This window comes from Centruroides sculpturatus, unplaced genomic scaffold (genome assembly GCF_000671375.1).
Source record: "Centruroides sculpturatus isolate CEXI.00-Female unplaced genomic scaffold, Cexi_2.0 scaffold1, whole genome shotgun sequence".
Lineage (NCBI taxonomy): Eukaryota > Metazoa > Arthropoda > Arachnida > Scorpiones > Buthidae > Centruroides > Centruroides sculpturatus.
Window position 1 is genome coordinate 1,930,090 of NW_019384326.1, and position 21,909 is coordinate 1,951,998.

Below are 21,909 nucleotides of genomic sequence, written 5' to 3' on the forward strand. Positions count from 1 at the left end.
TATCAATGTCCGATGCCTCGGGTTAATCAAATTACATTTGTAAATTCTAACTGCATATATATAAAGAAGTAATACAGTATTAATAAATAATATTTATTTAATTTATTAATTTATTATTTATTTTAAACATTGTAAAAAAAAGTTTCAAAAAGAGGGAAAGAAAAAGGATATTGGCGAATTTTCTACGAACGCAATTTGGTAGGTCGGAAATTTTGGCCACGTGTTTCGTTGTAATTTGGTAGGAGGGAAATTTTAACCACGTGTTCTGTTCTGTTGCGTTGTAATTTATGTTTGTAAACAAACTAAAGCTGTTTTGATATTTTTATATTATTTAAAATGAGTAGCAGCGATGAAGACGACGAGAAATATTTTAAAGAATACGAAATACAATTCAAGAAAGGGAAATATATTAAATGTTTACAATATTTGGAGGAATTATTGAATAATTTGCCTTCAAAAAGCACCTCAGGCAGATTTAGAAAGTTAAATAAAACAAATTTAATTTTTACCCAATGGTCAGTTCAGCATAATATTCTATTATGTAAATTATTAGTGAGTATATGTTCTTATTGTCAAATTTAATTTTGTGTATTTTTAAATTCTTAATTTATAATTAAGTATACAACATCACTACATCCTTTCAGAAATTATTTTTTAAAAATTATGTCAGAAGGGATAAAGATTATTACATCAATATCTATACAGTAAATAAACATATAGCATTGCCTGGTACTGTTAACATTACAGTAATATCAGTTTGATAACACATCATTGACTCTTATCGATATTACATGTTTAATAGCAGTGGTGCATTATCCTATGGACAAAAAGAGCAATTGCCTGGGGCCCAAGCCAATCTTTTATAATAAAATATTTCCCCAAAATATTCTTCCAAAGAAGTCAGCACTATATGTGGGATCCCTAATTCAAATTTGCCTAGGTCCCATGAAGCTATAATGCACTGCTGTTCAACAGATATTACTGATGTCACATGTTTAGGAGTTAGTGCTGGATTAAGCCTCTAGCGGGCCCTAGACAAAATTTAAATTGGCTTTCTTCTAAAATCTTAAATATTGTCACTTAAAATTTTATTAATAAGAGATAATACAAATGCTAATACAATACTAATTCTATAGCAAAAGAGTTTCTGGTATAACAAAAAATATGCATAATTATAGTCATTAATCAGACTTTAAACACTTTAAATTTTTTATTTTCGGATTTTCATATCAGAAATATTCAATAATACATTTTCAATGTAGCCCTTCGAGTATATCTTTTTCTACAGCAAGTATTGCTAAAGACCTTAGCCTTTCCTGTCCTATTGAATTTCTTAAATAATTTTTAACTTCTTTTAAAACAGAGAAAGATCTCTCTCTCTTGTTGCATTACTTACAGGTAAAGTTAAGTAAATTCTTAACATTATTTATGTATTAAGAAAAGAAGATGCACTTTTTGTTATTTTTTATGAACTGGTACTACATATTGTTTGGATTTCACAACTTTGTTTTGTCGCCATTAAAATAAATTGTCAGCTCATCTGGTTCTTCAACATCAATGTCATTGAAGTAAATTTTTTTTTATTTCACTTGTATAATTTGATACATTCTTTTAATCTTCAAATTCTTTAAAAAATACTTTGAGATATTTTGTTAATTTCTTCATACATTTATATGTATTTTGTATCAATTTTGCTAAAAATTTTGTCACAAATAACATTGAATATATATATTTTAAAGTCTGCTTGACCAGTTAAATTGATATCTTCATCTGTTTGGTTATCATCAAAAAATCATTTCTGTTTTCTTCAGTATTAGTGTCAAATTTGATGTCAGATATTGTCACATAAATGAAAAAAATGTTTACGTTACTTGTTACGATAGCAACTGTAGTTGCGTACGAACGAACAGTGAATGATGAACATACAGTTACATACAGTATTTGCGTATTTGAAGTTATCATGTACACATAACTCACGCACACTATACACTGGTACAGTATGTATCACCGAATCCAATGTTATTACTTTATCAATTATTATGATGACATTTATTTGATATTACATGTTCATGGCACATTTAAGAAGTCGACACCAGTATGAGTATTGATATTGACTTATGTGTGCTCTTGAAACATGTCTAGTTGACTATACAATCACAGCAAAGTTTAATAGAAATATTCGTTTTTCAGTTTTTATTACAATATTTACAATTAATTTAGATTTTGCACATGAAACTATGTTTGGTACTAAATATTTTAAATTTCAATAAATATATTTTTAATTTTGTAAACTTTTTAGATTATTATTCATAAATAATTAAAAAATATATATAATTTAAGTTAGCTGAAAACAGAAGTTTAACACCAGTAGCAAATAATAACCAAACTGAAGAGAAAGATGATCTGGTTCTATTAGAACAACTTCAACATCTTTGTTTTCAAGTGAGAGGTAATCTATAAGAATTTAAGTTAATATTAATACTTTTAAATGTTACTAATTTGTAAATCTTTAATTTAAGGTGTTCCTGTAACAAAAGAATCTATAATTTTGGAAATAATAATAATACATAATTGGTTAAATTTCTTACTGTTGAAGGGTGAAAGTAAAATAAAGACTTTGTGTAAAAATGAAGTATGGCAGCAAATAACACTAACTTTACAGCAGTGTAAGTGGTTTATCAATTCAATTTTCAATATCTAATTATTATTTATTCATTATATGATAAATAATGTACAGGGTACAAATGTAGCTCTGAATGAGGTTGTTGGTACCTTATTATACTCTTAAAAGTAAAACACCTCAAAGAAACAGATGGTCTACATGCAACCCTTTGGAAGATATAACCCAGTAATATCTTGACTGGCTGCTTGTTAAACATGCAATAGTCTTAATGGAGCATGCAGTGCGACTCCAATCGTGCCCCAGAAGTAGTCTGTGCAATGGTGTTTTTTGTGTTTTAAGAGCTTTTAGCCATCTCTAGTAAAGTGGAAAACAATTTATTTTTAGCATTGTTTTGAGAAATAGTTCTGGATTTTTTCACTTTTAAATTTTAACCCATTTTTGAGGGTCTTCAAAATTCTAGAGGATGATTTCAGGAAGCTATATCTCATAAAGTATCACATGTAGACCATCAATTTCTTTGATTTTTACTCCTAGGGGCATAGTATACAGCTCTGATAATTTTCCAACTGCCTCATTTAGAACTGCATTTATATCGTAAACAGTCTAAAATAACTTAATTAATTAAGGAAGTTACACTTTAAAAACTTAATGTTTTCTCTACTGTTCTGTTCCATCTTCAGATAACTTTTTAAAACTTACTGTAACTTATTGTACTGGAAGATGGACTCAGAGTAGTCTCAAAATGACTAGTTATTGCTGACTGTTCATTATTAATTTTTGAAATAGTAAATTGAAATAGATATGGGCATTAAATTTCATTTTTTAAACAGTATTTTATGTAGCAACTTCTATAAAACCAACTTCAGGTTCAGTTGATGTTACTACTGCTCTCTCATTTATAGAAGGAATTGGACATCATTTAAATGGTAAATATTTAGCAAGCTTGAGCTTCATATTTAAGCTTGAATTTAAAGTTTTTCTTAATTTCAGAGTTGAAAGACCTTAAGAAAATAGCATTGTTATTTTTCTGCACCATTGCTTGGTTCCTTATACAACATTCAGATGTTAATAATGCTTTGTTATTATTGAAATCTGTAACCTCATTATTAAAAAATTGTGTGTCTGACGATGAAGGTGATGATGAAGAAGTAAGCAGATGTAAATTTATAATTTTTAAATATAAAAAAAATTGTCTAAATATTTTATTCATCAATATTTAACTTAAATAATTATTTAAGTATTAAGTAAATTCTCATTAATTAACAGATGATGATAAATTTCACTTGATTTATATAAATTATCAAACAAGTAACACACAAGCAAGAAATTTTAGGTATAAAAATTAGTGCTACTCAAAGAAAGAAATGAATAGCCAGACAGAGTCAAATACTACAAACATTTGTTTTTATTTTTTAACTCTTCTCCCTGTGTGCACTATGAAAGCCCATTATGTGTTTGGCCAGACCCAAAATGAGATAGCCAGATCGTGAGGGACGTGTGCTGATGTATTCAGACAGATCATCCGAAAAAGTTCCTGGGGTTTTTCCACCCATCCAGATTTGATCCAGGGTCCCTGGAGCAGTAAGTTGCTAACTTAGCCATCTGGCCATCTGTCATAAACAGTTAAGATATTGAAAGTTGTAGTTTTACATTTCAGATAAGATAATCTTTGCCAAGAACTGTGCATTACCTGAAAGTGTCTGTCACGGCAACCTGAGACATGGTTTAGAACCTGTATCCTTCATATAGACTTATCCCTGCTACTTCACATCATAGCTCAGCCAATATTTGTGAAAAATACTCTATGTTTGTGTAGTAACTGAAATATTGCATCTGAAAACTGTAGTACAACATTTAGTAATGTTTCATTACTAAGTTAAAAGTAATTAATAATCATTTTTAACATGTTATATATTGTTAATGGTATTATTTTCATGTACTAAAAGCAACATGGATGTCATACATTCAATTTCAGTACAAAGAAGAGCAGATCTCTTAACTAAATCAATGATCTAATTGTTCTATTCCATCTTTCAAGAACAATTAAAGTCTCAATACCAAGTAAAAAGCTGAATAAATCTTAATTTAACACTACACAAATGTTTTTGAAGCTTAAAAAGTCAAGTATTTAATGTAAAGTTATGACTTTGTTAGTTAATGAAAAGAGTTTTTTACTTGGTTTTTTCAGACTTTCTATATCTTAAGAAGTCAAAAATATTTTGGCATCGTTCAAGATGAATTGGCTTGAATCTTAAGTGGTAGTTAAAAGCTGGCAAAGGTTCTTGCTCAACTTTCCTGGCTTCAGACAGGAAATTAAGAGTCCTGGTAGTGCCTAGTGGAGCGAGATGGCACATATTTGTCTAACAAATAATATTAAAGAAAAAAATTAAGGATAACATTAGGAAGTCCAATAATTTTTAGTTGAACTAGCATATAAAATTTAAATAATAACAAAAGCTTAGAGGGAATAATTTTGTTGAATCATGTTAAAAATCTCCATTTAAAAGACACTATAATATGTGATTTCCTCTATGTTCCAATCCCCTAAATATTAAAGTTTATTATATTAAAAGTTAAGCTAAATTTCATTTCTTTATCTTTGTTTCATCCTGAGATATAAAATGAACAGACACTAACACACTGCATATCATTTATATTTTCTCCAGCACAATAAAGTTTAATAGAGGCACAAATGTTTTCGACTACTTTTAGGGGCCTTCAGGCAAGAGAGCCATTTTTTTCACATTGAATAAGTTACCTTCAACTGAAAAATGGCTCTTTCGCTTGATGAAGGCTCTAAAAGTAGCTGAAAATGTTTGTACTTCCATTAAATTTTATTGTGCTGGAGTAAGTAAAAGTGGCATGTTTCTAACAACTGTTCGAGCTTTTGAGAATGTTAAGAAAAATCAACATGTGGAACTTTTCCCTTCTTTTTGCTTTTATTCTTGTTCAAACTAAGTCAAATATTCAGATAAAAATAAATACATTAATCTAAATATTAAAAATATGTATTTAATTAAACTGTACTATTTAAGATTCTATTTTAATTTTTATAAAGGAGGAAACAGTTAAATTATATTGGAAGACATCAAGCAGTACTCTGCCCATTACACAATGGCAAGACGTCATCAGAATTACTTACGTCTACTGCCTCTCGATGAATGGTAATTTCGAGAAATCATTGAAGGCGTGCAAACGTTTGAATCACTTAAGCAATATTCCATTTCTTCAATACTTAAAAGGTTATTATTGTAAAGATATAATTTTTTAAAATAGTTTATTTCTTTATATTTAGAAAAAAAATTTCATAATGAATTTTAATATTTAAATTTTAAACAGCTGTTTCTTCCTACAAAGTAGGAAAAATATCTGAAGCTGTAAATATTGCTCACGAAGTGTGGAAAAATCAATATAATTGCATTGAAAATTGGCTGAAAGCAAGAATATGTAATCTCCTTGGATGCTGTTTCTCGGATATGGTAAAGAAAATACTGTATACTAAAAATATTATAGATATATAACTTTAAAATATAGGAACTGTTCTACTTTCAGCACCGGGGTGAAATCAACGTTACACTATCTGGAACCTGTGACTGGTGCTATACACGTATATATTGTATATCGCTTGACAAACATTTTCAAGCGATCTGTTCACTCTTCTTTAGGTCAACTGAAAATTCCCTGGACAGAGTGTATATTATTTGTTGGGATTGGGTGTCGGTTCTGACTAGGTGGGTCATTTCTGGCATGCGCGGTTGTGTGGTGGGGGAGGAAGCGGTGGGTTGGCATCTAACAGCGATTGCCAGGCCAGAGACAGGGTTAGCTCTTCCTTCCGGTTAATAATATACACTCCGTCCAGGGAATTTTCAGTCGACCTGAAGAAGAGTGAACAGATCGCTCGAAAACGTTTGTCAAGCGATATACAATATACACGCATAGAGCACCGGTCACAGGTTCCAGATAGCGTAACGTTGATATATAACTTTAAGAGGTTACCTTAACTTTAAAAATATATTAATATTCATAAAGATTTTATAGGAACATTTCAAAGTGTTTGTTAAACTTTCATTGTTATATTTTCAACACTTCCATTATAAGGTTTATTCTGGAGTGGATAAAACCATTGAACACTGGTAGTTGGTTGTGAGTTTGCTCATCATCAATGGGCTGGCCACATGGAGTTTTCTGGATTTTCTTCATGTTTCTAACACCTAAATAAGGACCAGTTTTTCACAGAAAGTCCTTCTGGGAGGATTCCTCCTTCAACAAATCACTCATGTTACATTGCCATTTACAAACAAACCATTGTAAGGTTTATTAAACTTTTAATTTTAATGATCCTTTGATATATAAATTAGATAGAAATGCTTTAACTAAGCTATTATAAATGTTCTAAGTGAATAAAACATTGTTACAACAAATATTTGTGTGTAAATACATGTAATTTTAGGTATAAGTTTTAAAACTTTAACATGTTTATAGTCTCCTTTATTAATCAAACATTACAGCTAGATTCTTATTAGGTTACTATGATGCTGATTAATAATGAATGAAATGTTAAGCAGTTTGGATTAGAAATAGGCATTAAGCCATCATGTTGTGTTAAATCTAATTCATCATCTCTCTAATGTTTACCCTGATTATATTGTTAAAAGTACACTTTTGTACACTTTACAATATAATCAGGATGGGTGGAAAATAAGTAGGCATTGAGAAATCGTTATAATTTCTATACTTCAATTGCAAAGATGATGAAAATTATTTGTACTTTATTAAACATAAATTCAGTTGCATACCTTAACATTCACTGTTGACACTGGCACCATCTACCAACTGTATCAAGCAGCCTTCTGCATGAATTTGAGGTTTTGTTCCGTATGCCTTCTTTGCCCAGCTCCACAGGCATGAGGTTTGGATTTCTTGGGAATCATTCATGAGGTAAGTCCAGACCTCATGCCCTGTGACTTTTTCCTCTGGGCTGGACAATGGAGGAGGTGTACCAAATGAAATCTTGAACACTGGAAGAATTGGACGTATGGATTTGAGATGTTACCACCAACATTCCTCATGACTTCCTGCAAAAGGTTGTGAATTCCATTCCTGGTTGTTTGAGGAAGTTGAGTACATAATGTTGAGGTATGTATCTGTATTTTCATTTAATAAGATGTGTCAAATAATTTTCATTATCTTTGTGTTAGAAATATAGAAATTATAGTGATTTCTCAATGCATAGATATTTCTTGCCCATCCTGTAGATGCTAATGTATTATGGACATTATAAATTTTATTGCTGAATGCACTAACTTAATCTATTAGAAATTAACCATATCTAAAATCTTAGTGTGTAATATCTTTAATGCAACTTTAAGTTTTCCTCCAAATTCCTCTTAATACAAAATTTTCTCATTTTTATTTAAATTATTACAATAATGATCAATGCTTCCAACTGCTTTATATCATTAGTCAATGTAGAAATTATAAATAAATAAAATAAAGTTTATTGCATTCTCTAAAACCTTAAGATTCTTAAAGTGAAGCTATTTCCAATTTAGATTAGAATCATTTTAAACTTAAATTGTTTTATTCATTTAATATTTGTTCCAACAAATGATCTCCTCTTAGTTTAGCTTATTGTATAGCTATTATAAACTTATGAAGTTGCCTTTCTTCAAACATTCTTATCATTGAATGACTACACATGTCCAAAACTTAAGGACAAACAACATTTATATGTGAATAGCCTGTATTTTACACCACTGCAAACACACACTATAATGCTCTCTGGATAAAGGTACACAGACAATAGGCCTTTGAGTATAACCCTACTTTTTGCAGCTGCAAGTCACAGTTTAGTGGGATATTCTTGCTCCTGTACTGGAATGGCGGCAACTTACAAGCTGATTGGCCTTGCCACATTGATTGTGTTTTGCTGTTACTGTTAAATGTAAGTCTCTACATCCAGTCATAGAGTGAGGGCAACCTCCTGCTTTATGCCTGGAACACATTCCAACCCTTTGAAATATTGCTAGCTATCACCTCTAATAATTGCATTCATCCTTAAGTTTGGATATGTATATTCGATCATCTTTATCCAGAAAACATTATAAGAATCAGGAATATCAGGTGATAGTATCTTCTCCTCTATCTCTTCAGTTCACTTTAAATGTGGGGTGCATTTCCTTTTAGTATCTATCCACGTCTTTACTTAAACTTCTCATAACAATCAATTTGTTTTCTCAAGTGTTCGATAGCTAAGAAATATTTTTATGCAATATTATATCTGTAAATGCAATTAAAACATAAAATAATTTAAATTTTATTTTTAATATTACAGAATAAACATCACGTGGCCATGGAATGGTTTGGTCAAGCAATTGACGAAGATGAAACATTTTATTTATCGTTAAAAAATATTTTTGTTGAGTTTCATTTATTAAAACAACCTGATCAGGAGATTGAATCTTTGCAGCTTCTAGTTAAGGTTAATTTCTGTTTAAAGTTTAAAACATTCTATTTTATTTGTAATTTTGGATTATATAATTGTAAAAAAAGCACGTAAATTTTCCATGTTAATCCAGTTCATAATATAATTAACTTTACAGGCTACAGCAAATCAAATTCAACATCCCTATCCTTACAATGCAGATGTAACTCATGTAGAATCACTGTATATGATAGCTAAACATCTTTTAGAAAGAGAACAATATGAAAAATCAGCAGAATGGTTTACACATTTGTTAGAGGTCTTAGAAGAGAAGAATGATAATCAGGTTTGTTTGTGCTATGGCAAGTTTTTTATCATCTTTAAATTTGTTTATAGTTTGAACAAATGAAAAGTTTACTTGCAAGTAAACACTTCAAATATAATCCTTCAAGTTTGGAGTAAATAAATGTGTAAGATTTAAGTGTTTCTCACAATGGATCACAGGGCCTTCTCTTTAAATCTTCTTGCAAGTAAACCTTTAGTACAGTACAGTGATTCTCAACTGTTCTGAGGAACATCATTCATTACTTTTTATTATGAAGAGCAGTAAAAAATACATGAATGTATTGATACAGTATCAATACATTCAAAAATCAATAAGCGATTTCATTTTTATTGTTTCACAAAACAATGAAGCTATAAACTAATAAATTTTATTGTATTGAATAAAATAGAAATATGGAATTGTTTACAAATAAAGTAATATGTTGTTGAACTCTGGAATAAATTTGCAATAAAAACATTGAAATATTTTTTTATTCATGGAACACTCAAGGTAAGTTTGTAGAACATCAGTTGAGAACCACTGATCTAGTATATAATTACAAATAAAAGATTAATTGTGGAGATTTGATTCATTTTCTTAAACTTTATAAGTATTTTAAGTTATTTATGTACAGTTTAATTTCAAAGTAATTTATTTTATAGTGTTACAGAGTATCTAGTAATTTCTTCCTTCAACTTTCAAATATTTATCATCAAGCGGCATATGCTCATTTGCACTCTAAAAATTACAAAAGATGCATTGAAATATGTAGTAAATTAATTGAAGATTATTCTTCTAAAGACGATTTGTTGGAAGAAAATATTTCTAATTCCNAAACTGAAGAGAAAGATGATCTGGTTCTATTAGAACAACTTCAACATCTTTGTTTTCAAGTGAGAGGTAATCTATAAGAATTTAAGTTAATATTAATACTTTTAAATGTTACTAATTTGTAAATCTTTAATTTAAGGTGTTCCTGTAACAAAAGAATCTATAATTTTGGAAATAATAATAATACATAATTGGTTAAATTTCTTACTGTTGAAGGGTGAAAGTAAAATAAAGACTTTGTGTAAAAATGAAGTATGGCAGCAAATAACACTAACTTTACAGCAGTGTAAGTGGTTTATCAATTCAATTTTCAATATCTAATTATTATTTATTCATTATATGATAAATAATGTACAGGGTACAAATGTAGCTCTGAATGAGGTTGTTGGTACCTTATTATACTCTTAAAAGTAAAACACCTCAAAGAAACAGATGGTCTACATGCAACCCTTTGGAAGATATAACCCAGTAATATCTTGACTGGCTGCTTGTTAAACATGCAATAGTCTTAATGGAGCATGCAGTGCGACTCCAATCGTGCCCCAGAAGTAGTCTGTGCAATGGTGTTTTTTGTGTTTTAAGAGCTTTTAGCCATCTCTAGTAAAGTGGAAAACAATTTATTTTTAGCATTGTTTTGAGAAATAGTTCTGGATTTTTTCACTTTTAAATTTTAACCCATTTTTGAGGGTCTTCAAAATTCTAGAGGATGATTTCAGGAAGCTATATCTCATAAAGTATCACATGTAGACCATCAATTTCTTTGATTTTTACTCCTAGGGGCATAGTATACAGCTCTGATAATTTTCCAACTGCCTCATTTAGAACTGCATTTATATCGTAAACAGTCTAAAATAACTTAATTAATTAAGGAAGTTACACTTTAAAAACTTAATGTTTTCTCTACTGTTCTGTTCCATCTTCAGATAACTTTTTAAAACTTACTGTAACTTATTGTACTGGAAGATGGACTCAGAGTAGTCTCAAAATGACTAGTTATTGCTGACTGTTCATTATTAATTTTTGAAATAGTAAATTGAAATAGATATGGGCATTAAATTTCATTTTTTAAACAGTATTTTATGTAGCAACTTCTATAAAACCAACTTCAGGTTCAGTTGATGTTACTACTGCTCTCTCATTTATAGAAGGAATTGGACATCATTTAAATGGTAAATATTTAGCAAGCTTGAGCTTCATATTTAAGCTTGAATTTAAAGTTTTTCTTAATTTCAGAGTTGAAAGACCTTAAGAAAATAGCATTGTTATTTTTCTGCACCATTGCTTGGTTCCTTATACAACATTCAGATGTTAATAATGCTTTGTTATTATTGAAATCTGTAACCTCATTATTAAAAAATTGTGTGTCTGACGATGAAGGTGATGATGAAGAAGTAAGCAGATGTAAATTTATAATTTTTAAATATAAAAAAAATTGTCTAAATATTTTATTCATCAATATTTAACTTAAATAATTATTTAAGTATTAAGTAAATTCTCATTAATTAACAGATGATGATAAATTTCACTTGATTTATATAAATTATCAAACAAGTAACACACAAGCAAGAAATTTTAGGTATAAAAATTAGTGCTACTCAAAGAAAGAAATGAATAGCCAGACAGAGTCAAATACTACAAACATTTGTTTTTATTTTTTAACTCTTCTCCCTGTGTGCACTATGAAAGCCCATTATGTGTTTGGCCAGACCCAAAATGAGATAGCCAGATCGTGAGGGACGTGTGCTGATGTATTCAGACAGATCATCCGAAAAAGTTCCTGGGGTTTTTCCACCCATCCAGATTTGATCCAGGGTCCCTGGAGCAGTAAGTTGCTAACTTAGCCATCTGGCCATCTGTCATAAACAGTTAAGATATTGAAAGTTGTAGTTTTACATTTCAGATAAGATAATCTTTGCCAAGAACTGTGCATTACCTGAAAGTGTCTGTCACGGCAACCTGAGACATGGTTTAGAACCTGTATCCTTCATATAGACTTATCCCTGCTACTTCACATCATAGCTCAGCCAATATTTGTGAAAAATACTCTATGTTTGTGTAGTAACTGAAATATTGCATCTGAAAACTGTAGTACAACATTTAGTAATGTTTCATTACTAAGTTAAAAGTAATTAATAATCATTTTTAACATGTTATATATTGTTAATGGTATTATTTTCATGTACTAAAAGCAACATGGATGTCATACATTCAATTTCAGTACAAAGAAGAGCAGATCTCTTAACTAAATCAATGATCTAATTGTTCTATTCCATCTTTCAAGAACAATTAAAGTCTCAATACCAAGTAAAAAGCTGAATAAATCTTAATTTAACACTACACAAATGTTTTTGAAGCTTAAAAAGTCAAGTATTTAATGTAAAGTTATGACTTTGTTAGTTAATGAAAAGAGTTTTTTACTTGGTTTTTTCAGACTTTCTATATCTTAAGAAGTCAAAAATATTTTGGCATCGTTCAAGATGAATTGGCTTGAATCTTAAGTGGTAGTTAAAAGCTGGCAAAGGTTCTTGCTCAACTTTCCTGGCTTCAGACAGGAAATTAAGAGTCCTGGTAGTGCCTAGTGGAGCGAGATGGCACATATTTGTCTAACAAATAATATTAAAGAAAAAAATTAAGGATAACATTAGGAAGTCCAATAATTTTTAGTTGAACTAGCATATAAAATTTAAATAATAACAAAAGCTTAGAGGGAATAATTTTGTTGAATCATGTTAAAAATCTCCATTTAAAAGACACTATAATATGTGATTTCCTCTATGTTCCAATCCCCTAAATATTAAAGTTTATTATATTAAAAGTTAAGCTAAATTTCATTTCTTTATCTTTGTTTCATCCTGAGATATAAAATGAACAGACACTAACACACTGCATATCATTTATATTTTCTCCAGCACAATAAAGTTTAATAGAGGCACAAATGTTTTCGACTACTTTTAGGGGCCTTCAGGCAAGAGAGCCATTTTTTTCACATTGAATAAGTTACCTTCAACTGAAAAATGGCTCTTTCGCTTGATGAAGGCTCTAAAAGTAGCTGAAAATGTTTGTACTTCCATTAAATTTTATTGTGCTGGAGTAAGTAAAAGTGGCATGTTTCTAACAACTGTTCGAGCTTTTGAGAATGTTAAGAAAAATCAACATGTGGAACTTTTCCCTTCTTTTTGCTTTTATTCTTGTTCAAACTAAGTCAAATATTCAGATAAAAATAAATACATTAATCTAAATATTAAAAATATGTATTTAATTAAACTGTACTATTTAAGATTCTATTTTAATTTTTATAAAGGAGGAAACAGTTAAATTATATTGGAAGACATCAAGCAGTACTCTGCCCATTACACAATGGCAAGACGTCATCAGAATTACTTACGTCTACTGCCTCTCGATGAATGGTAATTTCGAGAAATCATTGAAGGCGTGCAAACGTTTGAATCACTTAAGCAATATTCCATTTCTTCAATACTTAAAAGGTTATTATTGTAAAGATATAATTTTTTAAAATAGTTTATTTCTTTATATTTAGAAAAAAAATTTCATAATGAATTTTAATATTTAAATTTTAAACAGCTGTTTCTTCCTACAAAGTAGGAAAAATATCTGAAGCTGTAAATATTGCTCACGAAGTGTGGAAAAATCAATATAATTGCATTGAAAATTGGCTGAAAGCAAGAATATGTAATCTCCTTGGATGCTGTTTCTCGGATATGGTAAAGAAAATACTGTATACTAAAAATATTATAGATATATAACTTTAAAATATAGGAACTGTTCTACTTTCAGCACCGGGGTGAAATCAACGTTACACTATCTGGAACCTGTGACTGGTGCTATACACGTATATATTGTATATCGCTTGACAAACATTTTCAAGCGATCTGTTCACTCTTCTTTAGGTCAACTGAAAATTCCCTGGACAGAGTGTATATTATTTGTTGGGATTGGGTGTCGGTTCTGACTAGGTGGGTCATTTCTGGCATGCGCGGTTGTGTGGTGGGGGAGGAAGCGGTGGGTTGGCATCTAACAGCGATTGCCAGGCCAGAGACAGGGTTAGCTCTTCCTTCCGGTTAATAATATACACTCCGTCCAGGGAATTTTCAGTCGACCTGAAGAAGAGTGAACAGATCGCTCGAAAACGTTTGTCAAGCGATATACAATATACACGCATAGAGCACCGGTCACAGGTTCCAGATAGCGTAACGTTGATATATAACTTTAAGAGGTTACCTTAACTTTAAAAATATATTAATATTCATAAAGATTTTATAGGAACATTTCAAAGTGTTTGTTAAACTTTCATTGTTATATTTTCAACACTTCCATTATAAGGTTTATTCTGGAGTGGATAAAACCATTGAACACTGGTAGTTGGTTGTGAGTTTGCTCATCATCAATGGGCTGGCCACATGGAGTTTTCTGGATTTTCTTCATGTTTCTAACACCTAAATAAGGACCAGTTTTTCACAGAAAGTCCTTCTGGGAGGATTCCTCCTTCAACAAATCACTCATGTTACATTGCCATTTACAAACAAACCATTGTAAGGTTTATTAAACTTTTAATTTTAATGATCCTTTGATATATAAATTAGATAGAAATGCTTTAACTAAGCTATTATAAATGTTCTAAGTGAATAAAACATTGTTACAACAAATATTTGTGTGTAAATACATGTAATTTTAGGTATAAGTTTTAAAACTTTAACATGTTTATAGTCTCCTTTATTAATCAAACATTACAGCTAGATTCTTATTAGGTTACTATGATGCTGATTAATAATGAATGAAATGTTAAGCAGTTTGGATTAGAAATAGGCATTAAGCCATCATGTTGTGTTAAATCTAATTCATCATCTCTCTAATGTTTACCCTGATTATATTGTTAAAAGTACACTTTTGTACACTTTACAATATAATCAGGATGGGTGGAAAATAAGTAGGCATTGAGAAATCGTTATAATTTCTATACTTCAATTGCAAAGATGATGAAAATTATTTGTACTTTATTAAACATAAATTCAGTTGCATACCTTAACATTCACTGTTGACACTGGCACCATCTACCAACTGTATCAAGCAGCCTTCTGCATGAATTTGAGGTTTTGTTCCGTATGCCTTCTTTGCCCAGCTCCACAGGCATGAGGTTTGGATTTCTTGGGAATCATTCATGAGGTAAGTCCAGACCTCATGCCCTGTGACTTTTTCCTCTGGGCTGGACAATGGAGGAGGTGTACCAAATGAAATCTTGAACACTGGAAGAATTGGACGTATGGATTTGAGATGTTACCACCAACATTCCTCATGACTTCCTGCAAAAGGTTGTGAATTCCATTCCTGGTTGTTTGAGGAAGTTGAGTACATAATGTTGAGGTATGTATCTGTATTTTCATTTAATAAGATGTGTCAAATAATTTTCATTATCTTTGTGTTAGAAATATAGAAATTATAGTGATTTCTCAATGCATAGATATTTCTTGCCCATCCTGTAGATGCTAATGTATTATGGACATTATAAATTTTATTGCTGAATGCACTAACTTAATCTATTAGAAATTAACCATATCTAAAATCTTAGTGTGTAATATCTTTAATGCAACTTTAAGTTTTCCTCCAAATTCCTCTTAATACAAAATTTTCTCATTTTTATTTAAATTATTACAATAATGATCAATGCTTCCAACTGCTTTATATCATTAGTCAATGTAGAAATTATAAATAAATAAAATAAAGTTTATTGCATTCTCTAAAACCTTAAGATTCTTAAAGTGAAGCTATTTCCAATTTAGATTAGAATCATTTTAAACTTAAATTGTTTTATTCATTTAATATTTGTTCCAACAAATGATCTCCTCTTAGTTTAGCTTATTGTATAGCTATTATAAACTTATGAAGTTGCCTTTCTTCAAACATTCTTATCATTGAATGACTACACATGTCCAAAACTTAAGGACAAACAACATTTATATGTGAATAGCCTGTATTTTACACCACTGCAAACACACACTATAATGCTCTCTGGATAAAGGTACACAGACAATAGGCCTTTGAGTATAACCCTACTTTTTGCAGCTGCAAGTCACAGTTTAGTGGGATATTCTTGCTCCTGTACTGGAATGGCGGCAACTTACAAGCTGATTGGCCTTGCCACATTGATTGTGTTTTGCTGTTACTGTTAAATGTAAGTCTCTACATCCAGTCATAGAGTGAGGGCAACCTCCTGCTTTATGCCTGGAACACATTCCAACCCTTTGAAATATTGCTAGCTATCACCTCTAATAATTGCATTCATCCTTAAGTTTGGATATGTATATTCGATCATCTTTATCCAGAAAACATTATAAGAATCAGGAATATCAGGTGATAGTATCTTCTCCTCTATCTCTTCAGTTCACTTTAAATGTGGGGTGCATTTCCTTTTAGTATCTATCCACGTCTTTACTTAAACTTCTCATAACAATCAATTTGTTTTCTCAAGTGTTCGATAGCTAAGAAATATTTTTATGCAATATTATATCTGTAAATGCAATTAAAACATAAAATAATTTAAATTTTATTTTTAATATTACAGAATAAACATCACGTGGCCATGGAATGGTTTGGTCAAGCAATTGACGAAGATGAAACATTTTATTTATCGTTAAAAAATATTTTTGTTGAGTTTCATTTATTAAAACAACCTGATCAGGAGATTGAATCTTTGCAGCTTCTAGTTAAGGTTAATTTCTGTTTAAAGTTTAAAACATTCTATTTTATTTGTAATTTTGGATTATATAATTGTAAAAAGAGCACGTAAATTTTCCATGTTAATCCGTTCATAATATAATTAACTTTACAGGCTACAGCAAATCAAATTCAACATCCCTATCCTTACAATGCAGATGTAACTCATGTAGAATCACTGTATATGATAGCTAAACATCTTTTAGAAAGAGAACAATATGAAAAATCAGCAGAATGGTTTACACATTTGTTAGAGGTCTTAGAAGAGAAGAATGATAATCAGGTTTGTTTGTGCTATGGCAAGTTTTTTATCATCTTTAAATTTGTTTATAGTTTGAACAAATGAAAAGTTTGCTTGCAAGTAAACACTTCAAGTTTGGAGTAAATAAATGTATAAGATTTAAGTGTTTCTCACAATGGATCACAGGGCCTTCTCTTTAAATCTTCTTGCAAGTAAACCTTTAGTACAGTACAGTGATTCTCAACTGTTCTGAGGAACATCATTCATTACTTTTTATTATGAAGAGCAGTAAAAAATACATGAATGTATTGATACAGTATCAATACATTCAAAAATCAATAAGCGATTTCATTTTTATTGTTTCACAAAACAATGAAGCTATAAACTAATAAATTTTATTGTATTGAATAAAATAGAAATATGGAATTGTTTACAAATAAAGTAATATGTTGTTGAACTCTGGAATAAATTTGCAATAAAAACATTGAAATATTTTTTTATTCATGGAACACTCAAGGTAAGTTTGTAGAACATCAGTTGAGAACCACTGATCTAGTATATAATTACAAATAAAAGATTAATTGTGGAGATTTGATTCATTTTCTTAAACTTTATAAGTATTTTAAGTTATTTATGTACAGTTTAATTTCAAAGTAATTTATTTTATAGTGTTACAGAGTATCTAGTAATTTCTTCCTTCAACTTTCAAATATTTATCATCAAGCGGCATATGCTCATTTGCACTCTAAAAATTACAAAAGATGCATTGAAATATGTAGTAAATTAATTGAAGATTATTCTTCTAAAGACGATTTGTTGGAAGAAAATATTTCTAATTCCGAAGCTTCCAGTTATACGGATTCTAAAAAACAATTTGAAACTTTATGCATCGATGATGATAAAGTAATTAGGATATTAGAGAATACATCATCTGATGTAATTTCATTAATGATGAGATCATCTGCTTATTATCATGTAAATGATAAAGAACATGCATTGTTTGATCTTAAAAGGTAATTCACTTTTATTTAAGTAATTTTATATTTAAAAATCTTGTTATTAAATTGATACAGATACTTAATAACTTGCTCTTTTAATTACAAACTGAAGAAAATGTCTATATTCTGTCCCTCTTATGATTCATTCATTTTATAAATATTTGTATTTATTATAAGATGATGTAGCTTGCAAAACAAAATTTAATATAGTGATTGATATTATTTTCCATTTTATGTATGAAAATTCAAAAATAATTATTACAAGACACAAAAAACATTGAGGGTGATCTCATAACTGTAATATTGCATGAATATCATTCAAATACAATACACAAAACCTCAATATACATGATTAATTTACCGTATTTACTCACATATAAGACAAGTTTTTTTATTCATTTATCACAGCTTCAAATTCCTAGATCATCCTATACGCACGAGTGAAGGATTCTTTACATGTTTGCAAATAATTTTTTGAACTGTGTATTTGCATTTTTTACCGGATGCTTGCTCTCTTGTATTTAAAAACATAAGTATATTATCTGGATCATTTCAATCGTTCTTGTATATTGTCAGGAGTAAAGATGAATAGCAATAGGAAAAGCAAAGCTTTTGAATTGAATTCCAGATTGAAATTCCAAAATTATATATGAGCACGATATAAGTTTTAATCCATTCCCATGTGAAAACAGATGATTATTCGGAAATCAGAATTCGGAGAAATTCATAAGTGTAATCGATGGCGAGTGGATTTGACTGTTAAGAATTGGCAAAAAAGGTTTCCGATTGTCCAGCTTTACATGAACAAATTATGTCAATTTTACAAGATTTTTCCTTAAAGTTTAAAATGCCAGTAATTTTTGTAGGACAATGTGTGCATTTACGTTCATTTGATGTTTTACTTGTGATTAAATTAAATAAAATTAGAATTGTGTTAATAAATCGAATTTTCTTTATTTTGGTCTTTAAAGTCACACCTCGTTCTATATGTGAGGTCGTCTTATATGCGAGTAAATACAGTATTTTATAAAAGTATCATATCAAAGTTAACAATCAGTGAAAAATGAATTAATTCTCGAATTAGGACATTGAGCTGTCATCTAAAATCATAAATTTATATTTATTTTCACTTAGATGGAAAATGCAGAAATCAAATTTAAAATTTAAAAACCAAGCAAAATATTTATCAAGCATTATCTGCACAGTTGTTTTCTTTATTTTTTCACAATTTTCTATAAAAGCTGAAGAATTAAAAGTGAAATGTTTGCAGAAATTATACTAAATGTGAAAATAGAAATTAAACTATTCAAATAAGAGCACTGCACTAAGAAAACTATGGTTCAGTTTAGTGGAGAGAAGGAGTCAATTTAGTGTTGCTTTCTCTGAGCTCTGCCAAGCTGGAAACATTGAATTTTCGAATCCGTGCTAACCAAAACCTGTACTGATTGAACAAATCCACGTACATTGAGAATTACCCTTATACAATTTTACATAATATTCATCAGTTTCTGTGTTATATACAAACTTATTTTACATTATTCTGAGTTTAAAATTCATTTTTAATTAAAAATTTACATAGTCAATACTCCAATTCATTCATATTACGAATCTCAAACTGCTTTATTGGAGACTAAATATACATGCAAAATCAACAAGCTATTACAATGAAACACAATTTCCTTGTACTTTCAAACTGTGAAATTCATATTGGAGAACTCTCTAACAGTTCTAAAAATAAAAATGATTATTTAAGAACTGATAAAGAATCCATAATGATGGATATCACAGTATGAAGTTCATAATATGCCATTTTAATTTATACTAGTACATTTCTATTTAGTATGTCTTTGATCATAGCATCATTTAAGCCAAAGTTTAAATAAGACATTTTAAGTTAATGTATTATTAAGTGTAAGTTACATATATCGTCAAACTAACTTTGAAGGAGTTAGTTATTACTGGCAGATAACTGTTTAAAAAACTTTTTTGCTTCATCTTCAGATTAATTTGAAATTTTACACTTTGTTTTTATCCTGCAGATAAGAATAAAAGAACAAAATTTGAATCGGTGATCTAACAATAAAGCAAAGAAACTTTGAAAATGTTCATTAATGAATAATAATTGATTCTTTTAAAGTACTTCTGATGATTTTGATATTATTTTAAGTTATTTGTTCCTTAAAAGGAAGAAAACTGGGCAAAATTAATGGAAGACGTATTTATTAATAAATTATAATTACTTTTAGATTAATAACAATTACATTTGAAGTACATTAAGTAACATTTGAGTGATTTTAAGTTTACTTTTCATGGAATAAATTCTGATGTTTGCACATTAGAAAAAATCTATATTTTATGAGAATTTAATGAAATACAAGTTTATTTATAATATAAAATTGAAATTTCCATAACTTATAGTTTAGCATCACGTGACTTGAAATGAGTGTTGAATAAGATACAGATTTTATTTATGCACACACAATACACTTAATATATATTTTCTTTTTTATTATAGGTTACGCATCATCCTACAGACAAAATCCAGCATGAATACACACACAATACATAATCGTGCAAAACGAATAAAAATTGATGGTAAGTATAATCTGTTTGTTGGATTAAAATTCAACATTTGTAATGGAATTTCCAGTCTCAAACTTCGTGTAAATCCTTCCTAATTGGAGCAGTCGATCATAAACTTATCTTATAAACTTTTGAGCCTTTCAATCCTTCTTTACAATTGAGAGGCTTGAAAATCTGAAAGGAAGACATCACATTGTCTAAAAATTGGAGTTAGAATATCTAAAATTAAGCATGCCATATATAACATATAGAATTTACATGTAAAGTTTACACACTAATTATAATAACTATTTATATTTAGAAATTGAGAAAAAAGAAGAAAATAATGAAGAACCAAGGGAAAATTTAGCAATTATGTGTCTAAGATCTCAAGTGTTTAACAATCTTGGAGTACAGTGTGTGTTAAAAAATCGTTACGAGGAAGCAATGCGACTCTTTCGAATTTCTCTTTCCTGTTTTTCAGGTATGAGTATTTCTAAATATTTATATTTTTTTTATGTACTTTAGATTATGTAACAAAAACTGCAATTATTTAATTTTTCAAAAACCTCTATATGAGTTTGATTCAGATAAACTTCATATATACTGTACCTAGAAAAGGTGCAGCAGGCAAAAGAGGGATTGCTCATTCATTTATCAGATTTCTCAAGATCCTTCCATCTTTGCTTCATCTCTCCTGTAGTATGCTTTCACACATCTCTTATGCTCATAATCTTTTGCATCTTCACACTCATCCACTCACTCCCATCATAATTATCTTGGTTACCTACTTCACTTTCGGTAGATTTTTAAAAGATATCAATAAAACAAATTTTCTTACAGGAAATACTGACGTGGCCTACAATTCTTCCTTGCTTATGGCATTTCTTAATCATAAAGAAGAAGCCATTCTTTCTTGGATTAAGTTCAGAAAAGAAACCGATAATTTCGGTTATCCGACATCTCTTACGATGGAACAAATACAGAATTGCGAGCAAACGATAAAACTTACAACCCCGAAGGAATCCGTATCTCAAATGGTTATCTCGGACAGATTACAATTCTTGCCTTCTACTCATTCGACACATTTAGGATCGATACATATTTTGAAAAATGCTTTTGTTCCGTTATATGCTACCATTCATTAACATATTAAATAAGTATATAATAAGTAAT

General features: G+C 29.5%; 1 protein-coding gene across 1 annotated transcript; it reads left to right on the forward strand.

The window, feature by feature from the left end:
- The first annotated feature begins 215 nt into the window (after positions 1 to 215).
- On the forward strand, positions 216 to 21,906 carry LOC111627512. Its single transcript, XM_023371105.1, has 21 exons — positions 216 to 552; positions 2,341 to 2,449; positions 2,520 to 2,666; positions 3,454 to 3,549; positions 3,614 to 3,771; positions 5,682 to 5,865; positions 5,963 to 6,102; positions 8,958 to 9,104; positions 9,226 to 9,393; positions 10,035 to 10,272; positions 10,343 to 10,489; positions 11,277 to 11,372; positions 11,437 to 11,594; positions 13,505 to 13,688; positions 13,786 to 13,925; positions 16,781 to 16,927; positions 17,048 to 17,215; positions 17,843 to 18,186; positions 20,687 to 20,766; positions 21,056 to 21,217; positions 21,577 to 21,906. The coding sequence occupies exons 1-21, from the start codon at positions 337 to 339 to the stop codon at positions 21,879 to 21,881; spliced, it is 3,534 nt and encodes a 1,177-aa protein (XP_023226873.1). The 5' UTR covers positions 216 to 336; the 3' UTR covers positions 21,882 to 21,906.
- The last annotated feature ends 3 nt before the right edge of the window (positions 21,907 to 21,909 follow it).